The 14,167-nt window shown below is 36.3% G+C and overlaps 1 protein-coding gene across 8 annotated transcripts in view; it reads left to right on the top strand.

The window, feature by feature from the left end:
• Positions 1 to 14,167, top strand: part of HMCN1 (hemicentin 1) — a 508,510-nt gene that overhangs the window by 309,043 nt on the left and 185,300 nt on the right. For all 8 annotated transcript variants that reach the window (XM_050765519.1, XM_050765493.1, XM_050765511.1 and 5 more), the window contains 4 exons: positions 557 to 687; positions 853 to 1,000; positions 2,976 to 3,102; positions 5,951 to 6,105. In XM_050765519.1, the coding sequence (XP_050621476.1) occupies positions 557 to 687; positions 853 to 1,000; positions 2,976 to 3,102; positions 5,951 to 6,105 (561 nt within the window). The remainder of the gene's footprint in view (positions 1 to 556; positions 688 to 852; positions 1,001 to 2,975; positions 3,103 to 5,950; positions 6,106 to 14,167) is intronic.

The raw sequence follows: 14,167 nt of genomic DNA, 5'->3' as shown, positions 1-14,167 counted from the left end.
TATTTAATGTTCCTAACTCTATAGCATCTCATTGTATACATACACATTTATTTGATCTTCCTCTATTAATGATGAGCATGTAGATTATTAACAGTTGTTTTTATTAACCTTTAATGAAAATACTGTATATATGCCATTTTGCATAAGTGAAAGTGTATATATATTTTAAAATTTGATGAATATTGGTTTCTTTAGACACTGGGCAATATTCACCCTCATCAACAAAGTAATGAGTCTCATGTGACTTAATTAAGACCCCATAAGCTTATAGTTTGAGTAATATGTGGAATAAAAGTAGATTCTCCCTTAAGCTTATCCCAAATTTCATCCTAAATTTAAAACCTTGAAATAATAAAGTAAAAATCCAATAAGGGTTGTTATTATGAATACATTGGTCAAAACTTTTTAATTTTGTAACAAAGCGTATGCTTAAATATGTCTAGCTTTTCTAGCCATCAAATATTTCAGAATTTGCTGTATAAAGGCCATTATAAATAATCTCTATAAATAATATTTATTATAAAACTACCTAGCTATGACTCCTCTCTTTTTGCAGTTCCTCCAGTAATTAAAGATAAAGAACAAGTTACAAATGTGTCAGTGTTGTTAAATCAGCTGACCAATCTCTTTTGTGAAGTGGAAGGCACTCCATCTCCCATCATTATGTGGTATAAAGATAATGTCCAGGTAAACAGAGTCATCCAAATATGTGTAATTCGTTGCCTCTGCATCTGAAGTAAGTTGTTCAGATGTTCATTTCTTACTACTAATAAAATAAACTTTCTACTTCATTTTTTAATTATGCATTTTTATTAGGATTGGAAATAACACTGACCATTTTGGCCCTTAAAGGTGACTGAAAGCAGCACTGTTCAGATTGTGAACAATGGGAAGATACTGAAGTTCTTCAAAGCCACTCCAGAGGATGCAGGAAGATACTCCTGCAAAGCAATTAATATTGCAGGCACTTCTCAGAAGTACTTTAACATTGATGTGCTTGGTAAGAAATAACATCCTTTTAAAAAACTACAATTCAGAGGCATTTCTTACCTAAAATAGAGCTGACTATATGAAAAAGAGAAAAAGATAAATTGACAGAAAAAAAAATACAGTTTCATTCTATTATTTTTGTCCTTATTATTTGTTAATCAGAACCATATGATATAGAAATTTTGAAGAGTTTCATTATTTATAATAGAGAGATGCCTTTGAATCATATATACAATAGTATCAAATACTCAAAAGCAGTACTGCTATATTGTGTAAAATAAGAAATTATTACTCTTGTCAATTTCTCTGGTTAAGTAGGCAGGATATTCTTTGGGAAGTGGCTACAACAGGGTGATGCAGAATATATCACATTCATGCTGTGTACATCCTGAAGCTGCTAGGCTGTACTTGAACAGAAGGTAGTAAATCCTCTTTCCTCTGCATTCTAATTGACTCTTGTAACTAAGTCAGTCCTGATTCTAATTAAGTAGGTAGCAGCTGTAATAAATTAGGATGTGAGACATTTTAATGGTAATCATAAATTTAAAATTCTATAATTTTAGTTTGTGAAATTATATTTGCCATTTAAAGTTCACTTTGTGAAAAAATGACTTTCTCCATTTTCAATATTTTGCTCCTTACAATGGGCACATAATTTGTAAGTCTTGAGTAGAAGTGAGGTGGAGGAATGATACTGCATAAAAATTATATTCATAAACTGCTATAACATAAAAATAATTCCTCCCATTAGGCTTCTCAAAGCCTGAAATTTTTCTTTCCACAAAATCACCATTATTATATTTAAGTATAAGTTATAAAAACAAACTAAGAAATCATTGTTATCATGAGTCTTATTGACATTATTTCTCCTGGTACTCATCTGCTCCCTTGACTTAATTCCATCTGTGTGCTGATGACTCCCAAATTTTTATCTCCAATTCAGACTTCTTCCCTGAGCCTAGGGATAGATAGCTAATTTTCTCCATAGTATTGTGACTTGAATATCTTAGTTTTATATCAAACAAAGAGGTCCCAGTGAAAGCCAGTTCCAGTTGCCTTCAAGATCCCCATTCTAGGGACTGATACCTCCATCCACTCACTTGCTTATTCCGGAACTTCCAGGTTCTCACTACTACCATCTCCCCAACATTTCAAATCTATACATTTCCTGTTATGTCTACTTCCTAATTCTTTGGTGATCTACGTCTTTTCATCCTTCTGTGAAAGTCTATCATCATTCATGAGCTGAATTAATGTAGCCTAAGGTCTCACCTGAATCCACTTCTTGCTACTGTAATTCATTCTTCACTTAAAAGCATGTGGTCTTAAAACACAAATATGATTACACCCCACTCCTCCCCTACTGAAATCCTTTAGTGGCTGGTCATTTTTCTGAGGATGAAGACCAAACACTTTAACATGGTGTGAAGGGGGATGACTAGACCGAGAAGTATCCAGAAGCTCTTTAATAAGCTTGATAATCCCAAGAATAAAAACTAGCACATTATTTTTCATGTTATATTGCATACCAAATTTACCATCTTAGTTGTTTAAAAGACAAAGGTAATATATTTCAAGTAACACAACAGTATATGTAGAATTTGAACATTATAAGAGTGATGTTAATTGTCATTCATTATCCAAAATGTATCGCGGTAGCAAATTACATTATATAAGCATCACTGATCACTTACATTCTAAGCTACTTTTGCGTATGAGTTTAATACACCCAAAAATGAATCCTATACTATCATAATTCTTGCAAGTAATTGTCTTGCTAGCAAATATTTTATAAATATGTTTCTACATTTAAATTTATCGTTTGGGTACACAGAAATGATATGAAAAAGTGTTGTTGTGTGGTATTTTATGTTTGACATTAAGATCTTGTTGAAATACTATAGAAATCATTGACTACTTTCTAACCCCATGCCTGCTCTTTTTGCTGAGTAACAGAGTTTCATAATACACTGTCTTTGTTCAAGTTCCACCCACCATAATAGGTACCAACTTCCCAAATGAAGTCTCAGTTGTCCTCAGCCATGACGTCGCCCTTGAATGCCAGGTCAAAGGCACTCCCTTTCCTGATATTCATTGGTTCAAAGACGGCAAGTGAGTATCTTTTCTGTATTTGTTGCAAGGGTTCAATTGATAGGAAAAAGATGTATAAAAATGCATGTGGACTTTCTCCCTCTTAATTATTTTATTACATAGAATATTATTAAATAAGCATACAGGAAAAACAATATTGCTCAAAAACTAGTCTAAAAGTCTTGTATTATTTTTCATTCTTATGGATTCAAAGCTCCCTATAAATGTTGGGAATTCATTTTAGAAACACAGAGAAACTCAAATTTAATATACACTAAATATCCTCTGTCTAAAGGCTAACAGTGAAAAATACAAGATCCAAATGTGAGATGATTTTCTCTTTACATGGAATTTACTTTTTAAAAAGGAAAATGTTTTTATGACAGTGAGATGAATACTAAGCTAGTTCTGTGTACCAGCAAAAAGGAACTACAGATGTTTCTCCAACTCCAGATCTCAAGGGCTGCTGAGGTGTGCCTACATAGAAGTGGCTGCAGTGGTCTGTATTGGTTGTGAGAATTTATTTCTCAAATGGTGGTTACAGTTTGTGTTTTACAGTTTCTGGGAGCAGATATCTAAGGCCTAAGTAGAAAATAGTCAAGATTTTTGGTATATAAAATAAAAGATTGTATTCAAGCTTTTTATAAATCACTAATAAATACAAACAGCAACAGAGAAAATATATGGAGGATATGAACAGACAAAGTATACTAAGGCAATAAACATATTAAAAGATACCATCAATAATTTGATGAATAATAAAATTTTGTTATTTACAGGTCATATAGGCAAAAACATAAAGGTTTGAAATTATCAAGTGTTGACTAGAGTATGGGAAATCAAGATATAGTGCTCTGACAGGGAAGATGTAAATTAGTACCTTAAAAGGCAACTTGTTGATATCTATTAAAATTTGATGCACATACACTGTGATGCAGTATCCCGGAGACGGAAGTAGTCATGCATATCCACAGAGAGGCTTGTATATTGATATTCACTGCGACACTGTGACGGCAAAAAAGTGAAAGCTGGCTAAAACCCAACATTGGGAGAATAGGTAGATACTTTATGGCATAGTCATATTATGGAACACTGTGCATCAATTAAAAATAGTAAGATCAAGCTATGTGTACCAAAAATATCTCCATACCTATTATAGAGTGAAAGAAAAGCAGAACAATAACCTGATACCATTGATATATTAAAACTTTAGATATCTTTGGGAGTATATTTATAAACATTTTTGTTTATAAATGTTTATAAACAATTTTAATTGTTTAAATTGTTTATAAATATAAAACAGAACCAAAAATATTTATAATTTTGTTAAAAACAAAAATGTTCATAAATGTAAAAAATGTGGAAGAATACAAATCAAACTGATAAAGAGAAGTCTCGAAAGCAGACTCACATTAGGGGTCATAGACCAAGGAGAATTTTTCTCATCATAATGCTTTTTTGTTTAAAATTTTTTGTCACTTGCACAATTAACAATCAATAAAAGTTTCAAAGTTACTTAAATTTGAGTAGCATATTATCAAGTATTTCTTTAAAAACTTAAAATGCAGCCAGGTGCGGTGGCTTATGCCTGTAATCCCAGCACTTTGGGAGGCTGAGGCAGGTGTATCACCTGAGGTCAGGAGTTTGAGACCAGCCTGGAAAACATGGTGAAACCCCGTCTCTACTAAAACTGCAAAAATTAGCTGGGTGTGGTGGCAGGCACCTGTAATCCCAGCTACTTGGGAGGGTAAGGCAGGAGAACTGCTTGAACCCAGGAGGCAGAGGTTACAGTGAGCCAAGCTAGCTCCATAGAACTACATCCTGGGCGACAAGAGCGAGACTTCGTCTCAAAGAAAAAAAAAAAAACTTAAAATGCACTAAATAAAGGTACTTTATTCTCTTAACTTTTGAGAGCTATATACAAAGTGTCATACTAAGAAATAATGAAATATACTACCATAGGAAGTGAAATGTTTGTCATTTAATTTTGTAGTGTCTTATGAATCTTACTAGTGTCTTATGAATATGGCAATGCATTTAATTAATCATTATGTGGCTAAGTCTTTGCAACTTCTAAAAAACTAGCTATGGATATTCCTGAAAACGACTGATGGACTTCAAAGGCATGAGTCTTAGGATATCATAGACTTTAACAACCAAATTTTAAAATAAATCTGCTGCCAATTACATAAACTGAGCATTTTATAGTGTTCAGCAAATGACTCTGTATAGTAGAAAAAGACTTCCTTGACAACCATATACGAGCTTCTTTGACATAAATATCTTTCAATATTTATAATTATGTAAGCGTTTGTATTTATTACAATATTTATTTTTAGAGAAGTTGGCATGATTATTGCCTCCAGTAAAAATAACCATTCATGATATTGTGAATACTCTTCTAGATATTATAATGATATTATTTTAAAATAATATTATTTGGTCCAAAGTTCCTATACTGTAATGTTTAAAACTCTTAATTATTCTTTTCCAGATAATGTTAGAAATTTTAGCTATGCAAACCAAAAAATAAAATTAAAAAAACTAAAAAATGAATAAGAATGGATGAATGAATAAAACAAATAATGACACTACTGGATTTCTATTAATATTGTTACATAATTTAAGTTTGAAATGGAGAAACTTTTCATCTCAAAGAGATATTTATGATTATCTAACTTCCGTTAGAAAAGTGGTTTAAAACTTTCATTCTTCTGAACAGGAGTGCTAATCATATCGTTTTATGTTTTAAATGAACTTTCACTTGTATTTTTAACTTGTACTAATGATTTTTGTTGTGATAAATAAGAAATATGGAAAACTGAAAATAGACCCATGGAATAATAAAATAAAATTTTATTTTTTCTAGGCCTTTATTTTTGGGTGATCCTAATGTTGAACTTCTAGACAGAGGACAAGTCTTACATTTGAAGAATGCACGGAGAAGTGACAAAGGGCGCTACCAATGTACTGTGTCTAATGCAGCTGGCAAACAAGCCAAGGATATAAAACTAACTATCTATAGTAAGTGTGATTTTCTTATGCTTTTTATTGTCAGCTCTCATTTTAAGTTGAAAAGCAGGGTTTACTCTACTGGTAACTACTCTCTTGTTTAATACTGAATAATTTGGAATACTACATACTTCAAGAGAAGAAGGAGCCTATCTTCATGTGTTTTAAAAGGCTAGAATATTGGATCAAATTTTAATGCCTTTTTAAATTAAATATGGATTTCTTCAAAGGATCTAGTGATTTTTATATAATCTCACTTAAAGAGAGCAAGAATTTCCCAATTGGTTAGCATATACACAAACCAAATGTCTGCATCTTTGAAAGGAACAGAACAAACTTCAAAACGTATAGAAATTTATGAAATAGAACAAAGTTGATGATATGCAGACAATTCAATTATTCTATTTTAATTCCACCATGGCCTTTATCCTGACCATGTGATTATCTTTTAAATACCTTATGTGTTTGTGCTACTATTTTCTCCCAGCTATGTCCCTACCAAATATATGTAGCTCTTTTTTCCCTAACATTATCAGCCTCTTCTGAGGAATGTGATTGCCGAATTCATTTTAATTTTTACCCGTGGAGTCAGAGGTAGGCACATGAATATTCTGTTTCTAGCACAAAGATTTATACAATAGAAAGGAATAGAGCTCAATAGACCTGTAGTGCTCACTGCACTGTCTTCTGTCTTTCCATGGTGTATGATGCTCAAGGAAAGTTCAGATATCTCTTAGAATGTCTCCTCTTACGATCTTCCCAATTAAAAGCAGTCACCTACTTACTGTCTTGTTTTCACGGCACACGTCACTATCTGATATTTGATTGCTTAATTATAGGTTTATTTACTTATGATCTATTTCTTTCCCAGGAATTTAAACTCGATAAGAGCAGACTTTTGTTTTGCATGTTCCCTCCTTTAATGTCTGATACATAGCAAGTCTCAAGAAATATTTGCTAAATGAATGAATGGTCTAGTGTTACGCTGTCTAATATGGTAGCCACAAGCCATGTGAGGTTATTGAGTGCTTGAAATGTAGCTAGTCCAAACTAAGATGCACTGTTATAAAATATACACCAGATATCAAATAATATTTTGGATATATTGGGCAGAGTAAAATGTATTATTAAAATTAATTTCCTCTGTTACTTTCCATATTTTTTAATGTGGCTATTAAAAAATTTAAAATTACATATGTGAGTTTGCATTGTATTTCTATTGGACAATACAGATTGAATAATTAATAAGAGCTTGTGTTGAGGCCCAACCACTGCCACTGACTAGCTTTGTGACTGTGGATAAATTTCCTAAACCCTCTGGGCTTCAGTTTTCTCAGTCTTAAAATGGGGATAATAATAGCACCTATGCAGTAAGTGTTATTGTGAAGATCAAATGCTAGATACTTTACATGGATTATTGAGCTTATACTAAGAACCCAATAAATGTTATTCATTTATCATTACCTAATTAGTGATTGTATCTTCTTAAAACTTAATGTAAATATAGAATCTAGCTTGATTTCTATATAATTTAATTGCTTTCCAAATCTACCTTTTTAAATGTTACTGTCTTCATGCAAAGTTCAAATAGCTTTCTTGAATCAAAGAAATTATATTTAATGCAGGCTTTTAAATCATTTGTATCTATAAATAAAAGCCTTTGGAAGAAATTAGTCATGAAAAGACATGTTCTCTAAAAAAGAATAACATTGCTGAAAGATTAACTATACAAGCATCCAAGTTAAACAGAAGTACTATTGGTACCATTGGCTTCCCACCAGAGCCAGGCATTTAAACAATAGGTGCAATATTTTTCCCAAGCTGTTGAGTAGCCTTCTCTGCCCTATTGTATTTTTGCCAGGATCTGTGATGAATACATTTTGGTGATTCAATAAGACTCTTATTTCCATGGGACTTGGGTTCTTTCATTTCAGATCCTCTTGTTCACTCTTGATGAGTGAACACTCATCACTCTTGTTCACTCTTGTTCACTCTTGATGCCCCCAAGCACCCAGAAAAGTGGGCTCTATAATAATTAAACCTTCTGGGATTGTCTGAGATAAAAGGCATTATAATATAGCAAAGTTTTGAGTATTATAATTCAGGAAATAGTGCCATTTCCTCCTTATCAATGCTCACCTGCATCTCTTAAGCTTAAATTTATTTCACTTGTGAAAATACTTTTGTTCTTAAAATGGAAAAAAAAAGTAAAACAGGTATCATGCTTTGGCTAACTGTGAAGAATATGTATGTAGATTTCAGATTGAGAGTGTGTTTCATACTACAGTTGATTCATTCCTTTTCCTTACTTACACACTGATATGAGAATGAAGCAGGTGGGTTGATACACTTGCAAGGTATAAATGAACATTGTGCCTGAAAAAGGAAAGAAACTGAGACAAAATACAAGAAAAAAATAAAAGAGATGGCAGATAAAAAAGAAAAAGAAGAATGTCAAAGAGGGAAAAAAGTAAATGAATTTTTTTTTTTTTAAATACTTTAAGTTCTAGGGTACATGTGCACAATGTGCAGGTTTGTTACATATGTATACATGTGCCATGTTGGTGTGCTGCACCCATTAACTCATCATTTACATTACGTATATCTCCTAATGCTATCCCTTCCCCCGATCCCCTGTCCACAATAGGACCCGGTGTGTGATGTTCCCCTTCCTGTGTCCAAGTGACCTCATTGTTCAGTTCCCACCTATGAGTGAGAACATGCCATGTTTGGTTTTCCATTCTTGTGATAGTTTGCTGAGAATGATGGTTTCCAGCTGCATCCATGTCCCTACAAAGGACACAAACTCATCCTTTTTTATGGCTGCATAGTATTCCATGGTGTATATGTGCCACATTTTCTTAATCCAATCTGTCACTGATGGACATTTGGGTTGATTCCAAGTCTTTGCTAATGTGGAAACATACATGTGCATGTGTCCTTATAGCAGCATGATTTATAATCCTTTGGGTGTATCCCCAGTAATGGGATGGTCGGGTCAAATGGTATTTCTAGTTCTAGATCCTTGAGGAATTGCCACACTGTCTTCCACAATGGTTGAACTAGTTTACAGGCCCACCAACAGTGTAAAAGTGTTCCTATTTCTCCACATCCTCTCCAGCACCTGTGGTTTCCTGATTTTTTAATGACTGCCATTCTAACTGATGTGAGATGGTATCTCATTGTGGTTTTGATTTGCATTTCTCTGATGGCGAGTGATGATGAGCATTTTTTCATGTGTCTGTTGGCTGTATGAATGTCTTTTTTTGAAGTGTCTGTTCATATACTTTGCCCACTTTTTGATGGGGTTGTTTGTTTTTTCTTGTAAATTTGATTGAATTCTTTATAGGTTCTTCCCCAGCCTCACTGCTACCTTGCAGTTAGATCTCAGACTGCTGTGCTAGCAATTCGGGAGGCTCTGTGGATGTGGGACCCTATGGGCCAGGTGTGGGATATAATCTCCTGGTGTGCCATTTGCTAAGACCCTTGGTAAAGCGCAGTATTAGGGTGTGAGTTACCCGATTTTCCAGGTGTTGTGTGTCTCAAATTCCTTTGGCTAGGAAAAGGAATTCCCTTCCTCCTTGCACTTCCCAGGTGAGGTGATGCATTGCCCTGCTTCAGCTCCCGCTGGTCGGGCTGTACCCGTGGACCAGCGCCAACTGTCTGACATGCCCCAGTGAGATGAACCTGGTACCTCAGTTGAAAATGCAGAAATCATCCGTCTTCTGCGTCGCTCATGCTGGGAGCTGGAGGCTGGAGCTGTTCCTATTCCATAAATGAAGTTTTAATATCCTATCAGGAGATTGTGCAGATTTACTAGTAGTTCTGAGGCAAAGATTTGTAAGCGGAGGTCCATGGATGAGTTTTGGAGGTTTCAGAGCTTCCCTAAGTCAGCAGTCCCCAACCATTTTGGCACCAGGGTCAGTTTTGTGGAATGAAACTGTTCCACTGCACATCATCAGTCATTAGTTGGATTCTCATGAGAAGCCCGTGAAATAGGGTCTGTGCTCCTATGAGAATCTGATGCCCTCATCGAGCTGACAGGAGACAGAGCTCAGGTGGTAATGCTTGCTCGTCCATCACCTCCTGCTATAGGGCCCAGTTCCTAACAGGCCAAGGATCCAAATGCTTCCATGGCCCAGGTGTTGGGAACTCCTGCCCTCAATTATATAAAAGTCTTAGAGTGATCCGCACCAAGATAGCTGAATAGGAACAGCTCCAGCCTCCAGCTCCCAGCATGAGCAACACAGAAGACAGGTTATTTCTGCATTTCCAACTGAGATACTGGGTTCATCTCACTGGGGTGTGTTGGACAGTGGGTACAGGACAGTGGGTGCAGCCCAATAAGTGAGAGCTGAAGCAGGGTGAGGCACCTGAGAAGTGCAAGGGGGAAGGGAATTCACTTTCCTAGCCAAGGGAAACCATGACACACAACACCTGGAAAATCAGGTCAATCCCACCCTAATACTGCGCTGTACCAAGGGTCTTAGCAAACGGCATACCAGATTATATCCCGCACCTGGCTCAGAGGGTCCCACGCCCACAGAGCCTCCATTATTGCTAGCACAGCAGTCTGAGATCTAACTGCAAGGCAGCAGCAAGGCTGAGGGAGGGGTGCCCGACATTGCTGAGGCTTTAGTAGGTAAACAAAGTGACCAGGAAGCTCGAACTGCGTGGAGCCCAGTGCAGCTCAAGGAGGCCAGCCTACCTCTGTAGACTCCACCTCTGGGGACAGGGCATAGCCAAACAAAAGGCAGCAGAAACCTCTGCAGATGTAAATGTCCCTGTCTGACAGCTTTGAAGAGAGTAGTGGTTTTCCCAGCATGGAGTTTGAGATCTGAGAATGGACAGATTGTCTGTTCAAGTGGGTCCCTGACCCCTGAGTAGCCTAACTGGGAGACATCCTCCACTAGGGGCAGACTGACACCTCACACCTCACATGGCTGGGTACACCTCTGAGACGAAGCTTCCAGAGGAACGATCATACAGCAACATTTGCTGTTCAGCAATGTTCACTCTCTGCATCCTCCACTGCTGATACCCAGACAATCAGGGTCTGGAGTGGACCTTGAGCAAACTCCAACAGACCTGTAGCTGAGGTTCCTGACTGTTAGAAGGAAAAATAACAAACATAAAGGAAATCCACACCAAAACTCCATTTGTATGTCACCATCATCAAAGACCAAAGGTAAATTAAAACCACAAAGATGGGGAAAAAGCAGTACAGAAAAGCTGGAAATTCTAAAAATCAGAGTGCCTCTACCCCTCCAAAGGAATGCAGCTCCTCACCAGCAATGGAACCAAGCTGGACGGAGAATTAATTTGATGAGTTGAGAGAAGAAGACTTCAGACAATCAAACTTCTCTGAGCTAAAGGAGGAATTATGAACCCAGCACAAAGAAACTAAACACCTTGAAAAAAGATTTGATGAAGGGCTAACTAGAATAACCAATGCAGAGAAGTCCTTAAACGAACTGATAGAGATGAAAACCATGACACGAGAACTACGTGACAAATGCACAAGCTTCAGTAACTGACTCAATCAACTGGAAGAAAGGGTATCAGTGATTGCAGATCAAATGAATGAAATGAAGTGAGAAGAGAAGATTAGAGAAAGAAGAGTAAAAAGAAATGAACAAAATCTCCAAGAAACATGGGACTATGTGAAAAGACCAAATCTACATCTGATTGGGGTACCTGAAAGTGACGGGGAGAATGGAACCAAGTTGGAAAACACTCTGCAGGATATTGTCCAGGAGAACTTCCCCAACTTGGCAAGGCAGGCCAACATTCAAATTCAGAAAATACAGAAAATGCCACAAAGATACTCCTCAAGAAGAGCAACTCCAAGACACATAATTATCAGATTCACCAAAGTTGAAATGAAGGAAAAAATGTTAAGGGCAGCCAGAGAGAAAGGTCAGGTTACACACAAAGGGAAGCCCTTCAGACTAACAGTGGATCTCTCAGCAAAAACTCTACAAGCAGAAGAGAGTGGGGCCAATATTCAATTCTTAAAAAAAGAATTTACAACACAGAATTTAATATCCAGCCAAACTAAGTTTCATAAGTGAAGGAGATATAAAATTCTTTACAGACAAGCAAATGCTGAGAGATTTTGTCACCACCAGACCTGCCCTACAAGAGATCCTGAAGGAAGCATTAAACATGGAAAGTAACAACCGGTACCAACCACTGCAAAAACATGCCAAAATGTAAAGACCATTGATGTTAGGAAGAAACTGCATCAACTAATGAGCAAAATAACCAGCTAACATCATAATGACAGGATAAAATTTACATATAACAATATTAACCTTTAATGTAAATGGGCTAAATGCTCCAGTATAAAGACACAGGTTGCCAAATTGGATAAAGAGTCAAGACCAATCAATTTGCTGTATCCTGGAGACTGATCTCAAGTGCAGAGACACACATAGGCTCAAAATAAAGGGATGGAGGAAGATCTACCAAGCAAATGGAAAACAAAAAAAGGCAAGGGTTGCATTCCTAGTTTCTGATAAAACAGACTTTAAACCAACAAAGATCAAAAGACACAAAGAAGGCCATTACATAATGGTAAAGGGATCAATTCAACAGAAGAGCTAACTATCCTAAACATATATGCACCCAATACAGGAGCACCTAGATTCATAAAGCAAGTCCTTAGAGACTTACAAAGAGACTTAGACTCTCACACAGTAATAATGGGAGACTTAAACACCCCACTGTCAACATTAGACAGATCAACGAGACAGAAAGTTAACAAGGATATCCAGGAATTGAACACAACTCTGCACCAAGCAGACCTAATAGACATCTACAGAACTCTCCACCCCAAATCAACAGAATATACATTCTTCCCTGCACCACATCGCACTTATTCCAAAACTGACTACATAATTGGAAGTAAAGCACTCCTGGCAAATGTAAAAGAATAGAAATTATAACAAACTGTCTCTCAGACCACAGTGCAATCAAACTAGAACTCAGGATTAAGAAACTCACTCAAAACTGCTCAACTACATGGAAACTGAACAACCTGCTCCTGAAGGACTAGTGGGTACATAACGAAATGAAGGCAGAAACAAAGATGTTCTTTGAAACCAATGAGAACAAAGATACAACATACCAGAATCTCTGGGACACATTTAAAGCAGTGTGTAGAGGGAAATTTAAAGCACTAAATGCCCACAAGAGAAAGCAGGAAAGATCTAAAATGGACGCTGTAACATCACAATTAAAAGAACTAGAAAAGCAAGAGCAAACACATTCAAAAGCTAGAAGAAGGCAAGAAATAACTAAGATCAGAGCAGAACTGAAGGAGATAGAGACACAAAAAACCCTTAGAAAAATCAATTAATCCAGGAGCTGGTTTTTTGAAAAGATCAGCAAAATTGGTAGACCACTAGCAAGACTAATAAAGAAGACAAGAGAAAAGAATCAATAGACGCAATATAAAATGAAAAAGGGTATATCACCACTGACCCACCAGAAATACAAACTACCATCAGAGAATACTTTAAACACCTCTACGCAAATAAACTAGAAAACCTAGAAGAAATGGATAAATTCCTGGACACATACACTCGCCCAAGACTAAACCAGGAAGAAGTTGAATCCCTGAATAGAACAATAACAGGTTCTGAAATTGAGGCAATAATTAATGGCCTACCAACCAAAAAAAAGTCCAGGACCAGACGGATTCACAGCTGAATTCTACCAGAGGTACAAGGAGGACCTGGTACCATTCCTTCTGAAATTATTCCAATCAATAGAAAAAGAGAGAATCCTCCCTAACTCATTTTATGAGGCCAGCATCATCCTGATACCAAAGCTTGGCAAAGACACAACAGAAAAAAAACAGAATTTTAGACCAATATCCCTGATGCACATCGATGGGAAAATCCTCAATAAAATACTGGCAAACCAAATCCAGCAGCACATCAAAAAGCTGATCCACCATGATCAAGTGGGCTTCATCCCTGGGATGCAAGGCTGGTTCAACATACACAAATCAATAAACATAATCCAGCATATAAACAGAACCAAAGACAAAAACCACAGGATTATC

Source organism: Macaca thibetana, chromosome 1 (genome assembly GCF_024542745.1).
Source record: "Macaca thibetana thibetana isolate TM-01 chromosome 1, ASM2454274v1, whole genome shotgun sequence".
In the NCBI taxonomy this organism is placed as follows: domain Eukaryota; kingdom Metazoa; phylum Chordata; class Mammalia; order Primates; family Cercopithecidae; genus Macaca; species Macaca thibetana.
The sequence above is the reverse complement of the archived record's forward strand: the minus strand, read 5'-3'. Positions and strand labels throughout refer to the sequence as shown.